The sequence below is a fragment of the Haliotis rufescens genome, unplaced genomic scaffold (assembly GCF_023055435.1).
Source record: "Haliotis rufescens isolate VD_foot unplaced genomic scaffold, xgHalRufe1.0.p SCAF_16, whole genome shotgun sequence".
In the NCBI taxonomy this organism is placed as follows: domain Eukaryota; kingdom Metazoa; phylum Mollusca; class Gastropoda; order Lepetellida; family Haliotidae; genus Haliotis; species Haliotis rufescens.
In genome coordinates, this window is record NW_025963846.1 from 6,645,273 (window position 1) to 6,663,696 (window position 18,424).

Here is an 18,424-nt window from a genome sequence, read left to right on the forward strand (position 1 = left end):
ATGTCGGCTTTATTGAAGTGATGTGACAAATACATCTCCAGAACAGTGCCCACTTCCCGCCACCCACCATACACCACACAACCACACAGGATATTGTTCTATAAACCACAGTCGCGATCCGTCAAATGTCGCCTTTATTGAAGTGATGTGACAAATACATCTTCAGAACAGTGTCCACTTCCCGCCACCCACCATACACCATACAACCACACACTCTCACCAGCACATTGTGAAATTAGGCGGAAGTGAGCAGCTCAAATTATTCAGCATTGATATCACTACTGTTATCAGTTCATGGTTATATTTAGCTTTTACATGAATATCCAGTTGCACACGTGCGACAGCACAACAGAAGCGTGACGTACCCACGATTTTCCTACGACCGCTCTATTACCATTGAGGAATGAATGCGGGTTTGCAAACAATGACCTTGTAGACCATGTTAGAAAAGCTGCTACTGGGATGGACTTTATCAGTATTATTGCATGTAGTTGCTTTCGCAGCTGAGTAATGCCCGGGCGATACAAGAAATGTAGCGATACCTATTTACAGATGCCATTCATGTCAACATCCACGTAGTGCTTGTCACCAGGAAAGTTATCCCCTTATTGACGCACTCATAATGGGACCTTTATTCAAAAATCAATCATATCTCGATAACCAAATAATCATATCTCTTTAAACAAATAAATTATGTAAACGCGCCAACACCCTTTCCATTATCCATTGCACGATTCCGGCTATAACACAAGCAAGCGTTTATGAATCACCATCTGCTTGTGATGACTTCAGGTAAAAGCAAGTTGTCATTGAAGTATCATTGAGATACTGTGCTGATTTAGATGGTGAATAGTCCTACACTATACATTTTCCTTATATAAGCACACATTCCGCTCATATCCCATTACATGGGACACGGATAACACTTCGTTACACATTTATTTGAGTACGGATAAGAATTTAGGGATGAACAACTTCTTTATTACAAGGTTAGGTTAGGTGTAGGTTCTAACACCGTTATCAAGCAAGTGATATACAGAGTGTGGTTGACAAGTATATATTCAGGTAGGGGACAATGTTTATACAGTAGAGTAGATATCAGATGTAGTTATACTGGAGTGGAGAAGCCTGTTATGTATACACAAGGGTAGTGATGACAATCATCGGTGAAGTCAGTGACACGAACACAGGATGCAGCCAGTAATATAAACAACGGGATTATGGCTGATTGGGGTCTTTGATGAGTTGATGGTACGCCGGGTTTATGTAATAGCCTTGGTCATCTGCTGATACAACACACAGGGAACATATATGTTTGTTTCGAGCTTTATGACGGCGGTCTGAAAATAATCGAGTCTGGACCAGACAATCCAGTGATTGACATCATAAGCATCGATCTATGCAATAAGATTGTTGTTGGTTGATTTGTTGTTTAATGCCGCACTCAGCGGTATTCCAGCTATATGACGGCGGTCTGTAAATAATCGAGAGTCTGGACCAGACAATCCAGTGATTAATATCACGAGCATCGATTCACGCAATTGGGATCGACGACAAGCATCAACCAAGTCAGCGAGCCTCTACCACCCGACCCCGTTAGTCGCCTCTTACGACAAGCATAGTCGCCTTGTACGGCCCAGCATGGGTTGCTGAAGACCTATTCTACCGTGGATCTTCACGGGCTCTATACAATAAGGATGTGATGCCATGCATCAACCAAGTCAGCGAGCCTGACCACCCGATCCCGTTAGTCGCCTCTTGCGACAAGCATAGTCGTCTCTTGGGTTGCTGGGAACATATATGATTGGGTACATTAAAAGCGTGCATTAAAATTTTAGAACAGTAATATCAATGTCGAGAACAAAACTTGCTTACAGACAAACGTAAACCTGGCTATCTTTTACGCTTGATAACAATCGGTACAGATTAACAAGTCAAAGCTTGGCATCACAATGGACCACCTTGTACACCATGACGCAGCCCGTAACCACACCTTAAATTTCCTTTCACAACCTGTTGTTAACGAACGGGAATGTGTAGATGTGTAATCTCGGTAATCTATTTATACAAAACATGGTGAGGTTATATTTCCTTGTAAGGAATATGCACTGGTTGACTAGTTAGACAAGCTGCTGTGAGGAAGTGGGTTGGGTATAGACCTTAAAAGGTGGAATGACTTTCATGGAGGAGGTTGTATAGATTCATTTTTGGTTTAATGTGCTGTTTATGTGCTTTATGGGATGGTCGTTGAAATTAATCTACAGCACGTTTGGAACCATGATTAGTCAACACGTCATTGTTTTCCTGATCCTGGTGCTGGTATGGTGTCCGCAAGGTGAGATACACGTGTCTATCACACACACACGCACACGCACACGCACACGCACACGCACACACTCACACACTCACATACACACGGTGGTGGGTGGGGGCACGGGTGGCCCAGTCGTCTAAGGCGCCGCGATTCGCTGTGCAGAACTACGTCCCTTGGGTACGCCAGAAACCTATGATTGTGGGTTCGAATCCCGGCCCCGATTATGGTTCTCGGTTAATCAGTACACTACCCGTGCTCATAGGTTTCACGGAAGTGGTAAACGTCTGCGACCTACATCACCTCGGGTTTTTCGCCCACATTGGGCTGACACGCCGTGATATAACTGTCATACTGTTAAAAGCGGTGTTAAACACAACTCACTCACACACTCACACGCACACAAACACACACGCGCATACACGCACACACACACAAACTCACTCACTCACGCACACATACACACACTCACTGAATAAACATACGGTGCGCAACTTGCATTGTGTCTTGGACATTTGTTGTCAAAGGAAATTCTTTTGGTTATTAATTTATGTTTCTGCCGATATTCATATTCACCTAAACCTCAGGTATATACAGATGTGGACACATTTTAAGGATAATACCTTCTTTATTGTACTGTAAAAGTAACGTTCCTCATATATATACATATCTTTATACCGTTGTCAAGCTGAAATAAATTGTGTCTACTTTTCCATCCATCAACTTCTGAGAAATTCCTGTCAAACAACTCATACACAGTATATATGTTACAGTATCTGGTGAAGATGCGTGTCCCTGTGTGACTGGCTCCAACTGCCCCGAGAATTGTACCTTAGGTAAAGTCAGTTGTGTGAAATATTTGTGTGTGACTATCAGACCTTTGTGCGTGACTGTATCGGACTCTCGTAGTGGAAAATCGAGAGCGAACAGTGTTAGTAGTGACGTGACAAGCCAGTGACGTCACATTCAATAACAAGCCGTCAGAAGATATGTATTCGACGGCTAGCCGATTTTGTATAAAAAGACGACAACTGGCGAATAAGATAAGAAATTTGTTTAACATGTAATGATGAATCATATTCCATGCCAGATATGCATCATTCAAAAACCTTTCACATATAAGGTCTTAATTCAGAAGCCTACGATATCCATGTGCCTCAATTATGACAGCTATTGATAATTTATTGCTATAGATAACATTGACATATTAACCTGAAATATTTTTATGAGTATAGTTTATATTATAAAGATAAGCTAGTTACACTACTTTCTAAACAAAAGTTGTTTGACACGGATATTTGAAATCTATGCAAAGCTCTACTGCATGATTCCGATTATAGAATGAATGCTTTATGTACCAATGCATATTGTGATGGTAAGTAATATTCCTATGAGCACGGTTCCAGTTGTAGAACATTAACCAAATGATAGTAAGAAATAAATGTATGCGCATTGAACGTTCATTTTGTTATGTATAGCCTCGAAAACCTACACTACTCAAAACGGCAAACACATTTCTTATCAAAACGATGATGCCAGTGATAAATAAGTTAAATTGCAAAATGGATGCCAGCGCGCAAGTCGCCATTGACGTTGTAACACACAGTATTAAAATGATGTATCCAAAATATTTAAAACATGCACTATGCACTATACACTATGCAAAATGTAATATGCAATTTACAACAATGGTTGCCATAAGATGTAGGTGACTCTGATTAAGCTAGCCACATCCTCAGAAGGAGCATAACGAATAAAGAACCAAAATCACATTCAAATAGTCAAAATACGCATGTATACAATTTGGATTGTGTTATTGTAATCGTTAATGAGTACTTTGCGATATACAGAGGTCATATTTGGTTCATTCTGACTTCCCTTCATGCGTGTGAAGCCCATTTCTGGTGTCCCCCGCCGTGATATTGCTGGAATATTGCTAAAAGCGGCGTAAAGCCACACTCACCCACCCCATTCATGCATTCTATAACCCAGTCAATTAGGCACCGATACAGGTACGTAACTAGAGCTGTAATGGATGTGTTTTGATGTGTTGCCATACTTCTATATCAACGAAATTGCATAAAATACACAACGTTACGTATACAGTCTAACGACGGGATCATTAGCTGAACTATTCAATTTACACTCATTATGTTAGTACTCTTTTCTACTTTATTACACAGCGAAAACATTAAACTAACATTTTGATATCAGAGTACTTTTCGTTGAAACTTGAGATGTTTTCTGTTTTAGGTTTAGTGCAATGGCTGACGTCCCTTTTGACTGTAGACGAGGATCTAACAGTAACAGAGGTTAACGCTGAAAGATGATACAACTTGTGACATACTTAATATACAACCAATCATGATAACGTTCATTATTACAGTGAATATAGCCCCACAAGCAACGAGTAACTTTACATCTGGGGACAACAGTAACTACACCATCACCGGCCAGGCAGCCTGGGTTACTGACGGTGTGACGTCAGGGCCGTGTGCATCAGTCTCGTCCATATATCCCGCATGGAAGGCTGAGTTTGGACAGAACAGGACAGTCAGCGGGATCAAGATATTCTGGGAAGGTACAGTAACAATACCAGTGATGAAAGGGACGCAAATTATCGAAAGGACATCAGCATGAGGGCAAGGGTTGTCAGATAGTGACATATTGATATGGCATTAATATTGATGGGTTGTACTTGATATGAATCATATAGTTAATAGAGCAAACTGTATTATTGTTAACAGTAATAGTATATTCACCTGAACAGTATTTATTGCATGCACTTTTGTTCACGATCTTCAAAATATATTCCAGGTCAAAAAGATGACATAACTGTGACTGTAGATGGCAAAATATGTCACGCCCAGGACTCCAACTACACATGGATGTCAGAATACACCCTGGTCTGTGGTGCACCAGTGACGGGAAGCAACCTCCTGATGTATCGCCAACCTACAGTAGGGATGCTGAATCTGAGTCTCTGTGAGGTGGAAATATATGGTAATTGTAATTACATGTAATTAATAATACTAAGAAGAAGAAGAAGGAGAAAAAGAAGAAGAATATTCAGTGAAAGGTTATATACATCCTACGCATACGATGTTTTCGTTGATGATCCCTCACTCACCTCAGGGATACTGAAGCTGAGTTTCTGTGAGGTGGAAATATATGACAATATTGTAATTATATGAAAATAAACGTATTTATTGATACTGATGTTTTTATCATATTATGAATTAATATTATCACGTTTCTCATGTACCACCGTTTGTGTTTTTTTCTGAGAATAAACTGAACTTGAACTTGTTAGAAACTAGAATTAGGCCTAAAGCTACATACATGTACACATGCTAACAAAAATAAAAGCGACAAAACCCTTTCCATGTTTGTTCGATTGTACGAATCTGACTAGCAATAGCATGTGTTTGAGAGACATGAATCAGTTCACCTTGATTTAGCTGTAACTTACCTGACTACGGGGACCATTCACTAACGAAATCATAACCTCCCTATGAGGGGACATTATATGAAGGTCATCTGAAATACTGTTACGCCCAAGCTACATACAAGTATAAACGATCCATTTCCGTTTTTCAGCTTTGTCGGAAGTAACATCCTCTTCTATGTCTACCGCTACAACTACTCCCACACCAACAACATTGTCTACAACATTAGTGCCTACCCCATCGGTTGAATCATCGACAGAAAGTACAGTAACAACGACCACACCCATAACAAGCTTCGTCTCCCCTACCGCTACACCTATTCCAGCATCAGCATCAACGACGCCACATGATGGCCCCACTCCTTCATCCGATGAAAATACAGGTACATAAAGTGACATGTTTTTTAAGAGGGTCAAGACTGATAGACAATGCCTGAGTGAATAATTCGTGCAGGTTGTACATATTTGCATAGTAAGCATAAACGGAAACTGTTATGAATATAAATTTGACATTACACTTTTAAAAAAAGCAGCGATTGAGAAAGAATCTCTTTGATCATGACATTTCACCTGTAGAATTATGAAATATGTACGTGTTATGATGTGAGATAATGAATTTCTATTATTTATTTCAACTGGTAAATGGTCACATAATAACAAACGTAGCGAAACAATGAACTAATTGACATTATCTATTCGTTCATCTTTTGATGTGTAATGGTAGAACAAATATACACTCAGCCCCATAAAAACTACTTGTGCATGTCCTTTGAAATGACCTTTGCGCAGACTTCCAATGTACATCAGATAATATAATACCTGTGAAGATCCGGGGTAGATTAGGTCTTCAGCAACCCATGCTTGCAGTAAAAGGCGACTATGCTTGTCATAAGAGGCGATTAACGGGATCGGGTGGTCTGGCTCGCTGACTTGGTTGATGCATGTCATCGTATCCCAATTGCGTGGATCGATGCTCATGATGTCAATCACTGGACTGTCTGGTCCAGTCTCGATTATTTACAGACCGCCGTCATATAGCTTGAATATTGCTGAGTGCGGCGTTAAACAACAGACAAACAAACATTAGATAAAGTAAAAATGTTTGTTTAACTGAGCCCGTCTTGTGAAATGCATGCACATAATGTATTAATTCCATTTCATGATTTCAAATAATCTCTGAGAACATAGAAATTGTAATTCTAAATGTCCGTCTTTCTGTTTACTTAAACGTTTCTTCCTTACAATTTTAGCATATATCTTTCTTTTGTTCGGGTTATTGATTTTGTAAAAAGTTTCACGACAAAATATTAGCGGCAAAACCCTTTCCATATTCATAAGAAATCCCTGCCAAAAGCAGAACCGATTGTACGATTCCGACGATATCATGAGCATGTGTTCATGAATCACTATCAAATAGTGATGATAAAGCATGTTTGTCATGTTTTGACATTATATGAAGGGGTTGGTGTTTAACGCAGCTGTGAATATGGTTAAAGATGTATCTACGTATAATGTGAGAGGCAAACCATAATTATACGTTTGTTCAGTTCTGTATCTTCAGTAAAAATTATATTAATTGGAATCATTAATCCGAGGCTTAACGCTTTCATTCTTGTGAAACTACTACTAGTATATAATAGTTGGTATTTGGCCACGACGCTCTCTAGGACCAAGATGTTTCTATTCAGATGAATTGGTCACATCAGAAATAGTGTTTCGTCCAAGCTACAAATATGTGTAGACGATACATTCAGCTTTCCTGTAAGTAACATGTTCTTCTATGTCTACCTCTACATCTACTCCCACACCAGCAACATCCACGACATTACCTACAACCTCAGTGACTACCCCATCGATAGCATCCTCGACAGTGATTACAGAAACAACGACCACACACACAACAAGCCTCGTCTCCCCTACCGTTACACCTATTTCAGCATCATCATCAAAGACGCCACGTGCTGAACCCACGCCTCCATCCGGTGCAAGTACAGGTCAGTGACAAGTTTTTTAAGAGGCTCAAAACTGATAGACAATGACTGAGGGAATAATGCTCCAAGGTTGTAAATATTTGCACCCTAAGCATAAACGGAAACTGTAGTGATTATAAATTTGCACTTGTCAAAAAAGCAGTGATTGAGAAAGAATCACTTTGATCAGGACATTTCCCCTGTAAAATTATGAAATAGTTACTTGTTTTGATGTGAGATAATCGATTTCTTGCAACTGGTAAATGGCCACATAATAACAAACGTAGCGAAACAATGAACTAATTGATCATGAAATTATATATTTGTTCATCTTTTGATGTGAAATCGTAGAACAAATATACACTCAGCCCTATAAAAACTATTTGTGCATGTCCATTGAAATGGCCTTTGCGCAGGCGTCAATTAGATAAAATAACAATGTTTGTTAAACTGAGCCCCTGTCTTATGAAATGCATACACATAATGTATTTCCATTTCAAGATTTCAAAATAATCTCTCAGAACTAGAAATTGTTATTCTAAATGTCTGTCTTTCTGTTTATTTTAACGCTTCTTCCTCACAATTTTAGCATATATCTTTCTTTAGTTATTGATTTTGAAAAAAACGTGTTACTACAAAATGTAAGCGGCAAAACTTTCGATATTCATAAGAAATCCCTGCCAAAAGCAGAACCGATTGTACGATTCCGACGATATCATGAGCATGTGTTCATGAATCACTATCAAATAGCGATGATAACCCATGTTTGTCACTAAAATGATCATATGTGTGCATGTTAGATATGAACTTGAATAACAATACATGCATACGTTTCACTTTTACACCTTGTTGGAACCTGTTACGGCGGAAGATAAAGACTGATTCTTCTCTGACGTTGTCGTTTTGAAGTTGTATTGTCCTGCATTGTCGGTATTATCACACATGCGATGTAATACTTAACGTTCTGGTTACATCAGGTTTATATAAACTTGCTTAGAATCTTATATCTAATGACAAAATATTTCAAAAAGCAAATGTAAACAGATATACACTTTGAGTTGTTGAGTATGAGATATAAAGCGTTTTTCCAATATGTAACCACTTATAAATCACATTACACTGTGTTGAGTGTCCTCCATTTCCTTACGTCCCTTCAACCAATGTGAAGCTTGTCATATACCGACGCCCATTTATTTCAAATTTCCAGGGACGACGATAGGTGCAATAGTGGGAGTGGTCGTGCTGCTGATGATAATCATAGTACTGGCAGTTGTTTGCAGGTAAACCTCTACATGTCTACTTTGTACACGTTCATTGATATTCTCCTCACATGTCCATTTTAAATGTAATCGGCGGACACTATATTTATCAGTTTACTTCCGCCACAGGGAAATACAGGGCCTTAGAGGACTAGGTCCCCACCCCACCCCACCCCTAACACACACACTCACTCACTCACTCACTCATTCACTCACTCACTCACTCACCCACCCAAACTCACTCACTCACTCACACACATTTACACATTTTGACAGATTTTGATCTAGTCTGTCTGAACAGTTATTCAATGTCTTGTTGCATGTTTATATGAGTGTGTGTGTGTGTGTAATTATAGATGACTTATTTATAGATTCATTCTACTTTTGCAGAAAAAGGATTAAGGAAAAATACAACCCCTTGGATGCAGAGGCAAAAGGTGAGTGAGTGAGTGAGTGAGTGAGGGAGGGTCGGTTGGTGAGTGAGTGAGTGAGTGAGTGAGTGAGTGAGTGAGTGAGTGGTAGGCGAGGGAGGGTGGGTGGGTGGGTGAGTGAGTGAATGAATGAGTGAGTGAGTGCTCATCAACGACGAACTCTTATGTTTAGAAAATAAATAACTTTTCAATGCTCTACTCATGTTTACAGATATGATAAATATATGACATATATTATATACATAATGATACGTTTCGTTTGTACATTGTATGAGGTTTTGATAATCGCGGTATATAAACATGTTTTTTTCAGAGGCCGGCAAGAATCAAGCAATTGTGATCGACGAAGTCGACCAACCGAATTCCACTGTATTTGATCTTAATGAGTACCGAAGTGTGGAGCTTCCTGCTGACCCGGAAGCAGAACTTGCGTCTATCACTGGAACCTCCAAGAGTCATATCCCAAGTGCTGTTAGTGTGACGGATCTCCCAAACTACATCAGTGAGAGGCTAGATTCCATAATCAGTACAGAGTACTCGGCAAGTACCCCACTTGTTACATCACGGTTAGGACATATAGACCGCCGTCATATGCTTGCAATATTGCAGAGTGCGGCGTTAAACAACAAACAATGAATAAGGACATAGAGATTAATCGTATAAATCGTTAGTCTGTAATTATCTGTATGACATTAACAGGACCGGTGAAGTTTATTTAACGCCGTTTTGAACAATATATCAGTTATATCACGAACTGTCATCGAGTTGACGGGGAAGGGACTGAGGTGATGAAGGTCTTAGATTTTAAACTCTTTGGTGAGACCCATGAGCACGGTAATGACGCTGACAAAATCTCATAATCACGGCGAGTCTGTGATTCAAACTCACGATCATCAGTTTCTGGCATGTCTGTGTGACCAAGCCTAACAAGGCGAATGTACCAATGTTTGGCTTAAATATTAAGACATATTTAACTTATTGATAAATGAAATAATTTTCTGCACTCAAAGTCATTATTGTGATTAGACTGAATGTACATATATTACAAACTGCTTTAAAGACATATCAGTGGAAGCAGAGGAAGGATATCATAAGCAACAGCAAAATGTAAGAAAACTGCTATATATTTGATTCTTTTAAAATACGGGGTTTCAGATCTGACTACTGCTCATTTTCAGATGATGCCGGCCGGTCTAAGAAACACTCATACCTATGTGACGGCAACAACGGAGGGGAACCTGCACAAGAACCGTTACAAGAACCTTTTTGCATGTAACATATAATTTTACATAAGTTCTCAAGAAAAGCATGATGATCTCTTATATCCAGTTTGAATATATTACAATATCTTTACTATGAAGAAATGATACATATATAATCCACTGTGAGACACAATCGTGGCATTAATTCACTTACTCCCTTGCATGTGTTTGGGTGCCACCGGTCGGGTAGGATAGGCCCATCTTTCCGCAAACAGCTGGTATAATCTCTGTTAGATATCTATTCATAAAAAAATCTCCACGATAAAGTCGGAATTGCACAATGTACTCTGGGTTCAGAGATTTCATAAGATTAAAGAAAGAGTTTTCTTGCTTGTATTGTCATAGTATACTGAACAACAAAAAATCCTGTGACATTGAATAAGATTTAATGCAAAGTTATGTTTTATACCAAATGTGAAACAATTTCGGTTTGCAACAGATAAAAGACTCCTGTAAGTGTTCAAATGGTTTTATTTACCATACTGACTTCAGAAAATGCGTGATTTCATAAAAAAAAACATGGACATGCCAAAATGTCAATTTACAAATCAATAGAGTGTGTGTCCACCTCTGTTTGCGATGCAAGCAACACATCTTCATCGCATAGAATGGACCAGCCGTCGCACAAAGTCCTGTGGGATATCTTTCTTTATCATATAATGGGTAGGTTTCTCGGCAGGATATCGTTTTTATCCGTTGGGGTCATATGCGGATAAAGATGCAAATATCAAAGGTCAAGTAGGGAGTACTTTCACTGTTTATAAATCAACATGGCGTCGCCCTCGTCATTCGGCGATCGAGTCAGAATTAACCATCGGGAGTGTGGAGAAACTACAGCGATAATTGTTATCATTATGAAAAAGAGTCTAATGTACTGAAAATCAGTGTCTAACTGTGAAGTAGCTAAGGCATTTTACAAGTTTTGGCAACTTTGGAGATATAATTTGCGAAACAATTTAGCGAGGGCACTAGCCAAGCGGGATCACTTTGCATATCTGTTCATTTAGACCTCTGCGGCTTGGAACCTTTTCCACAAATTGAAACAGTTGGGTTTGGCCGAAATATGTTCGAATTTGTATCTTGTTCGTTTTGTCGCTGTGTGTATATTTGACTGCACTTCTAACGTTATGACAAAACAGGCCGACTGTCAACAACGTCTGACCGTAGCCGTGACGTCTCAGAGACTAGGGTTAGAGTAGCTTCCCTTTGACAAAGGGCAGTTACTCTAGCGGACAGACTGATGGATTGCCGCGAAAGGCAATTAAAAACAATTGTTGTTTTGCGTATATGTTGCTTCGCCACTGTATAAGAAACAGATTCCAGTTGGAACTTTATTGGCTACTGTCACTGCCCGTCTGACACATCACTTACCCTGTGACGTAATAAATATTAATGCGCGCATTCCAGGAAAACTCGCAATGTTTCGCTAATGTTTGTGAGAGAGGGAAAGCGATTTTGAAGCACAGAATTAAAGAAAGACATTAAACGATAAAGAGGTTATCACGCTTGTGTGTTTGGGGATGGTAAATATCCTGTATTAGGAATAAACACTATGTATTTAGCTCGCCAAGGCTCGCTAAATACAATGTTTATTCCTAATGCAGGATATTTACCATCCCCAAACACACTCGCGTGATAACCTCTATATATCTGCTGGAGCATGTTTCGAAGTTCCTGGAGTTTCTGTTGAACACGTGGTTGACGTCGAAGGCGCCGATCCATCTCATCCCACATGTGCTCGATTGGTGAGAGATCAAGGGAGCGAGCTGGCCAGGGGATGACATTCACATTGTTTTGTTGAAGAGAATCCTGAACAAGTCGAGCAATATGAGGCCGGGCCATGACGACACAAAAACGGTAGAACAACAGGGCCGATGATGTCGTCGCGGTAGCGCTGTGCATCGAGATTTCCCTATACCACTATCAAACGGGTCCTCTGTCTTGCTGTAATCCCACCCCATACCATAACGCTGCCGCCCCCGAAAAGATCTTCTTTCATGACATAATGATTGACGTAACGTTCACCTCGACGTCGCACTAATTGTAATAAAGAAGTTGTTCATCCATAGAACTTGTCTTACTTCATCACACCAACTTCCAAATGCCACTCAAAGAAGACAAACTTTACTTGTTTGAAAAATACACTAAAATATTGGTGTCACAGGAACTTTTGTTTTTGAGTATATTACTTTGGTCTCTTCATTCGTTAGACTTAGTACAATAAATATGAATGTATTGATGCATGAACATGTTATAAATTCTGTGCTTTCAAATACATCATCTTTGTCATGTACTGACAACAGATGACGATTCACTGGTGCCTCTGCAGAAGGAAGGTAGAGCAGATTACATCAACGCATCCTACATACACGTAGGTAGAGAGGGGCGATAAGTTAACGATCTTACAGATATAAACCTATGGATGTAAATATCAAAGAATTCATTCAGGATTAAAACACGTTGATGCGTATGGTACGTATGTTTTGTTACGAACCAACCCCAGTGTCAGTTTCGTTCGTGAACTTGACAGATAAACATTTTTGTTCTTTCAGGGTTTTAAAAGTCCGCTGAAATTTATAGCTACGCAAGGTAGGTTTTTCTTGTGTTTTACTTGTCCTGCATATTGCCTGCAGTAAGGAGTGACAGAAACCTATGATCGTTCATTCGATTTGCAGATTCTCCCTGAGTGTTATCCTTGTTGCATTAGCTCTTGCCCGGGCTTCTTGATTTTAAGAAAGTGACTATACGTTATATGAAGCATTGTCCTCAATTTTGGTGACCCAAATTCATCGCATTGGACAAACATTAGATTTTCTCATGGGAATTTATAAACATTTTAACAAGTTGTGGTTCCTACAAATTATCTACAGGTCCTATGAATTCGACAGTCGTCGATTTCTGGCGCATGGTCTGGCAGGAAGGATCCCGTGAGATCGTCATGCTCACCAATCTCTTGGAACAAGGCGTGGTGCGTGTATAAAATACTCTCAATGTTTGAATGCTATTCTTTCGAGGTAAAGGCAATAAACAATACACATTTTGCATTCGTCACGTGGAAAAGATTATCAGACATAAAGTGTAAATCTAAAAAGTACAACTGTCAATGGCAAATTAGCAATTCTGATCTAGTTTCATTTAGTGCACGCTGATTTAATATGTTGTATTAAACACTCCATAGTTACACATTATGCAATGGCATCTCTTCTGAATGGAGTGTGACTATGTTTTCAGCACAAGTGCCAATTGTATTGGCTAGCAAAAGGACAACGCGGGAGTTATGGCAACATCAACGTGACACAGGAGAAGGCTATAGAACTGGCTCACTACACAGTCCGTATCTTCTCGTTGCACCACCGTAAGGTATGTGTGATAGTCGGAAGTTCGCTGTACCAATGTTCAGAACTCCCGTTCCGAGGAGAGTCTAATATCACAATAGGACAAAGTGACTTGGAACCCCAGTCTCACAGATCATGTACGTATATTGTCGTTATGTTGGTCCGAGATGTTTACCATTTTGGTCAAATCCATGAACGCCATTCAGAGCGAACCTGGGATTCGAACCCTCGATTATCGGTTTCTGGCAAGAAAACTGGACGTAACTCGTTCAACGCGGTGTATGTAAATTAATCATTCAGCTGTTCATATTTTTAAAAAAATCAATGAGTATTAGTGATGTTCATTACACGCTTATTGAGCCACGGATTGGATTACCTCTCCCACTGCCCTGTGAAGATCCGGGGTAGCATAGGTCTTCAGCAATCCATGCTTGCTGTAAAAGGCGACTATGCTTGTCGTAAGAGGCGACTAACGGGATCAGGTGGTAAAGGCTCGCTGACTTGATTGATGCATATCATCGTATCCCAATTGCGTGGATAGATGTTCATGATGTCAATCACTGGATTGACTGGTCCAGACTCGATTGTCTTTATTCTGCTGCATAACCAAAACTTACTCACTCACATGTTTTCAGGACGACACTCGACGTGAGGTGACCCAGTACCACTTCACCTCGTGGCCAGACCATGGAGTTCCTACAGCGCCCTCTCTCGTCAGTTTCTGGAGACACGTCAAGACACGCAGTCATCCAAATGACGGACAAGCTGGACCAATAATTGTACACTGCAGGTACGATTGTATCGCATTTGTTATTCAGTGTTTTTCATAATTATCAAAATGAGGCTTAGACAAAAATGTATTTCCTATATATATTAAAGATTGAAGTTACGCGACGTTAGTAGTTTGTTAGTTACAATACTGGAGTTAGTTATTGTTGACCAGAATTGAATTTGATCAGATTTGATCATACATGACAGTAATTCATTCGAACATTCGTCGAACCGGGAATATATAAATACGATGATCATCGACCTATAGGAAAATTAGTAATTGCAGGTAAGTGCTCCATTCTGATAAGTGATACCAACTGAATAGAAAAGCAGCTGAAGAGGAAACAGAATCTTTAGATTGGACCGTTAAGTATTTAGCCAACCATTGAGTAACAGATGGTCTCCACCAGTGGAAGACGACTACTAGAACTCAAAGATCTATTTCTTTGTCCACTAGTGCTGGAGTCGGTCGGACAGGGACCTACATCGGTCTTGACATTCTGATGAATGAGGCGCTAGTGGAGGAGAAACTGAACTTCTTCATGACTGTCCTCAACATGAGGGAACATAGGCTGAACATGGTCCAGACACAGGTGTGGTAGATACGACTTGTCATTTCCAGATATCAACTGCTCCCTCGGGATGCAAAATCATGAACATAAACCATAGATTCTTTATTATGTGCAATGTATTGTGAATGTCTGTCGGCCTTTGTTCCAGGGACAGTATAAATTCCTCCACTGGGCTGTTCTTGAGGCACTCCTCTGCAGGAATACGCCGGTGATGGCCAGTGAACTGCCATCTATGTTGGATCCAGACAACAATGAAATTCAGGAAGAATACAAGGTGATAATGGGTCAATGTCGGGATAAAGGTTCACGTAAAACATTGTTCCGTCACACAGAATTAATCGTAATGCAATGTTGAGAAACAGGTTTAACGTCTGAGATAATATTAAGGGAAGAACATGATCAGAAATATAACAACATTACACTCAAACACCTAAGCTTAACAAATACTTGAATTTGTCCTAAATGGGAATATTGGATTTTGTTCTAGAATTTGGAAGTGATGATGTCTCTCCAGGGAGACCAGAAGGCTGATGGAAAGCCAGATCTCACACAAACAGATGGTACAACAAATTATGCTCCTAAATTCAAAAGCTGTTCACAAACACTTTTGTAGTTAACGTATATATCAACGTCTAAAATGTTTGCTCATATAAATCCAAAATAGCTGTTGACAGAATGGAAATGTACTGATGTAGAAATTGAACCTACACGTGTAAAGGGTAGTTACAGAGTTACAAAAAATACATTGTTTTCCTTTCGTTTTTATTCCCTTTCGTTTTCATTTATGTCCATTTACCTTGCATGGTTTGCGAAATTATTATGCATATATTTCTGTGTAGGTGATGACCTATTCAATCCGAATACAACATCTCTGCCGGTATGTACAGAAAGAAACTATTTTTTCATCTCGGATTTTGGTTCTTAATATTATGTAAAGTAAATACACGGCGAAATCAATCAAATGATTCCAATTGCATGAACGTATAATTTCTATTTTGCTTTTAACCCCAGTCGTATCACAACAAGAAGGGTTTCCTCCATATAGGACTAGTTAAGGAACCTTCTCCCGAAGAACTCTGGCGCGTGATATGCAGGAACAATACTGTTACCATCATCACCATCAACCAGGTATGTCAATCTCAAAGCAAATCATTAGAAACGAAATCCTTGGATACCTCATTGCCTATTACTATCCAGTTGTGCATCTGAGACATCTGGGAAAACTGAAATAGTACCAATGTGTTTCTTGTCTAGTTTCAAACCTGATTCAAATAATGTTTTATAGCTCTATTAATATTATATTTTCATCGGGCTATTTTGTAGTGTGTCTCGGCCCAATGAACATTTATGAGTTAATCTCCCTGTAACTGTTATTATATCTGTCCGTCAAGACATCCTCTGATGCCACGCCAAAGGATGTAGGAACATCGTTGACATTAGGAGAGTTTCAAGTGACCTTGACCTCTGCCGAAGACGTTTCTAAAGGTGTGACTGAGAAGAAGCTGACGGTCAAATCAGAGACAATGCAGCCATTTGGGGTATGTCAAATTCATCAAAATGATTCTGACTGTGAGATGATTGGCTGTCGTATTGTGATGTTGTTATTTAGTCATTTCAAATTATTTCAGAGACAATGCAGCCATTTGTCGTTTAACAACTGCATTAAAACGAGATATGAGATATGATTGGCTGCCTTTTGTCATTTTTGTTTTAAGCCATTTCAAACCTGAAAAATTAGGTTCAATGATATATGAAATGCTTGGTTTATGTGTAAATTTTGGTCGATATATTACAGGACAGTGGATCGGGTGTGACGTCTATCACCATGTACAATCTCAACTCCCCATCTACAGAACGTTACTTCGACAAGGCCCAACTGTTGGTTCTCATAGAGCTTCTGACTGAACGTCAACATATCCTTGGGCGCCATCCGGTTATCCTTCAGTGTCGGTAGGTCATAGTTATCCTGTTAGTGTCAGTAGGGCTTGTACTTCAGTCACCCTTTTATACTTCAGTGTCGGTAGATATCAGTTCTTCAGTAACCCTGTTATACTGCAGTGTCGGTAGATATCAGTTCTTCAGTCACCCTGTTATACTGCAGTGTCGGTAGATATCAGTTCTTCAGTCACCCTGTTATACTGCAGTGTCGGTAGGTCATAGTTATCCTGTTAGTGTCAGTAGGTCTTGTACTTCAGTCACCCTGTTATACTGCAGTGTCGGGAGATATCAGTTCTTCAGTCACCCTGTTATACTGCAGTGTCGGTAGATATCAGTTCTTCAGTCACCCTGTTATACTGCAGTTACGGTAGGTCATAGTTATCCTGTTAGTGTCAGTAGGTCTTGTACTTCAGTCACCCTGCTATACTGCAGTGTCGGTAGATATCAGTACTTCAGTCACCCTGTTATACTGCAGTGTCGGTAGATAAAAGTTCTTCAGTCACCCTGTTATACTGCAGTGTCGGTAGTTATCAGTTCTTCAGTCACCCTGTTATAGTGCAGTGTCGGTAGATATCAGTTCTTCAGTCACCCTGTTATACTGCAGTGTCGGTAGATATCAGTTCTTCAGTCACCCGGTTATCCTTCAGTGTCGGTAGGTCATAGTTATCCTGTTTGTGTCAGTAGGTCTTGTACTTTAGTCACCCTGCTATACTGCAGTGTCGGTAGGGTGTTGTGCCTCAGTCACCATCTTATCCTCCATTGTCCGTACCCCTTAGTCCTTCAGTCCAGACCATGCTCCAGTGCCGGCATGTGAAAGTGGCTCGGTCACTCAGTTATACCCCAGTGTCAGTGTACACCTGTACCTGTAACACATGCAGTCACTACGTTGAAACCTTCAGAGTATATTCTAATTTCATTAAACGAACATGTAATTGATAATATAGTAAGAATGTGAAATGGATTTTGGGTGTTTTTCCGTTTGTCTGCAATTTCCAACTAATCTGTCTCAACAAACGAAACGTAAGTTCAGGAAACAGGGAGCCCGTCGTAAACTTTTTCAAAATTCACAATGGTGACATTCTCAAAGACATAAACAAAATTAAAAACTGTCACTTTATTTGTGGTTA

General features: G+C 39.8%; 1 protein-coding gene across 1 annotated transcript in view; it reads left to right on the plus strand.

Annotated features, from left to right (window-relative positions):
• Positions 1-2,128: 2,128 nt before the first annotated feature.
• Positions 2,129-18,424, plus strand: part of LOC124136609 — a 44,276-nt gene continuing 27,980 nt past the window's right edge. Inside the window, exons 1-22 of the mRNA XM_048396731.1 lie at positions 2,129-2,335; positions 3,085-3,147; positions 4,698-4,892; positions 5,129-5,314; positions 5,912-6,142; positions 7,571-7,753; positions 8,937-9,009; positions 9,379-9,425; positions 9,733-9,959; positions 10,598-10,691; positions 12,985-13,052; positions 13,234-13,270; positions 13,552-13,649; positions 13,913-14,041; positions 14,652-14,806; positions 15,245-15,380; positions 15,508-15,633; positions 15,847-15,919; positions 16,199-16,236; positions 16,371-16,487; positions 16,751-16,897; positions 17,155-17,309. Coding sequence (XP_048252688.1) covers positions 2,227-2,335; positions 3,085-3,147; positions 4,698-4,892; positions 5,129-5,314; positions 5,912-6,142; positions 7,571-7,753; positions 8,937-9,009; positions 9,379-9,425; positions 9,733-9,959; positions 10,598-10,691; positions 12,985-13,052; positions 13,234-13,270; positions 13,552-13,649; positions 13,913-14,041; positions 14,652-14,806; positions 15,245-15,380; positions 15,508-15,633; positions 15,847-15,919; positions 16,199-16,236; positions 16,371-16,487; positions 16,751-16,897; positions 17,155-17,309 — 2,687 coding nt within the window. The 5' untranslated portion in view covers positions 2,129-2,226. The remainder of the gene's footprint in view (positions 2,336-3,084; positions 3,148-4,697; positions 4,893-5,128; positions 5,315-5,911; positions 6,143-7,570; positions 7,754-8,936; positions 9,010-9,378; positions 9,426-9,732; positions 9,960-10,597; positions 10,692-12,984; positions 13,053-13,233; positions 13,271-13,551; positions 13,650-13,912; positions 14,042-14,651; positions 14,807-15,244; positions 15,381-15,507; positions 15,634-15,846; positions 15,920-16,198; positions 16,237-16,370; positions 16,488-16,750; positions 16,898-17,154; positions 17,310-18,424) is intronic.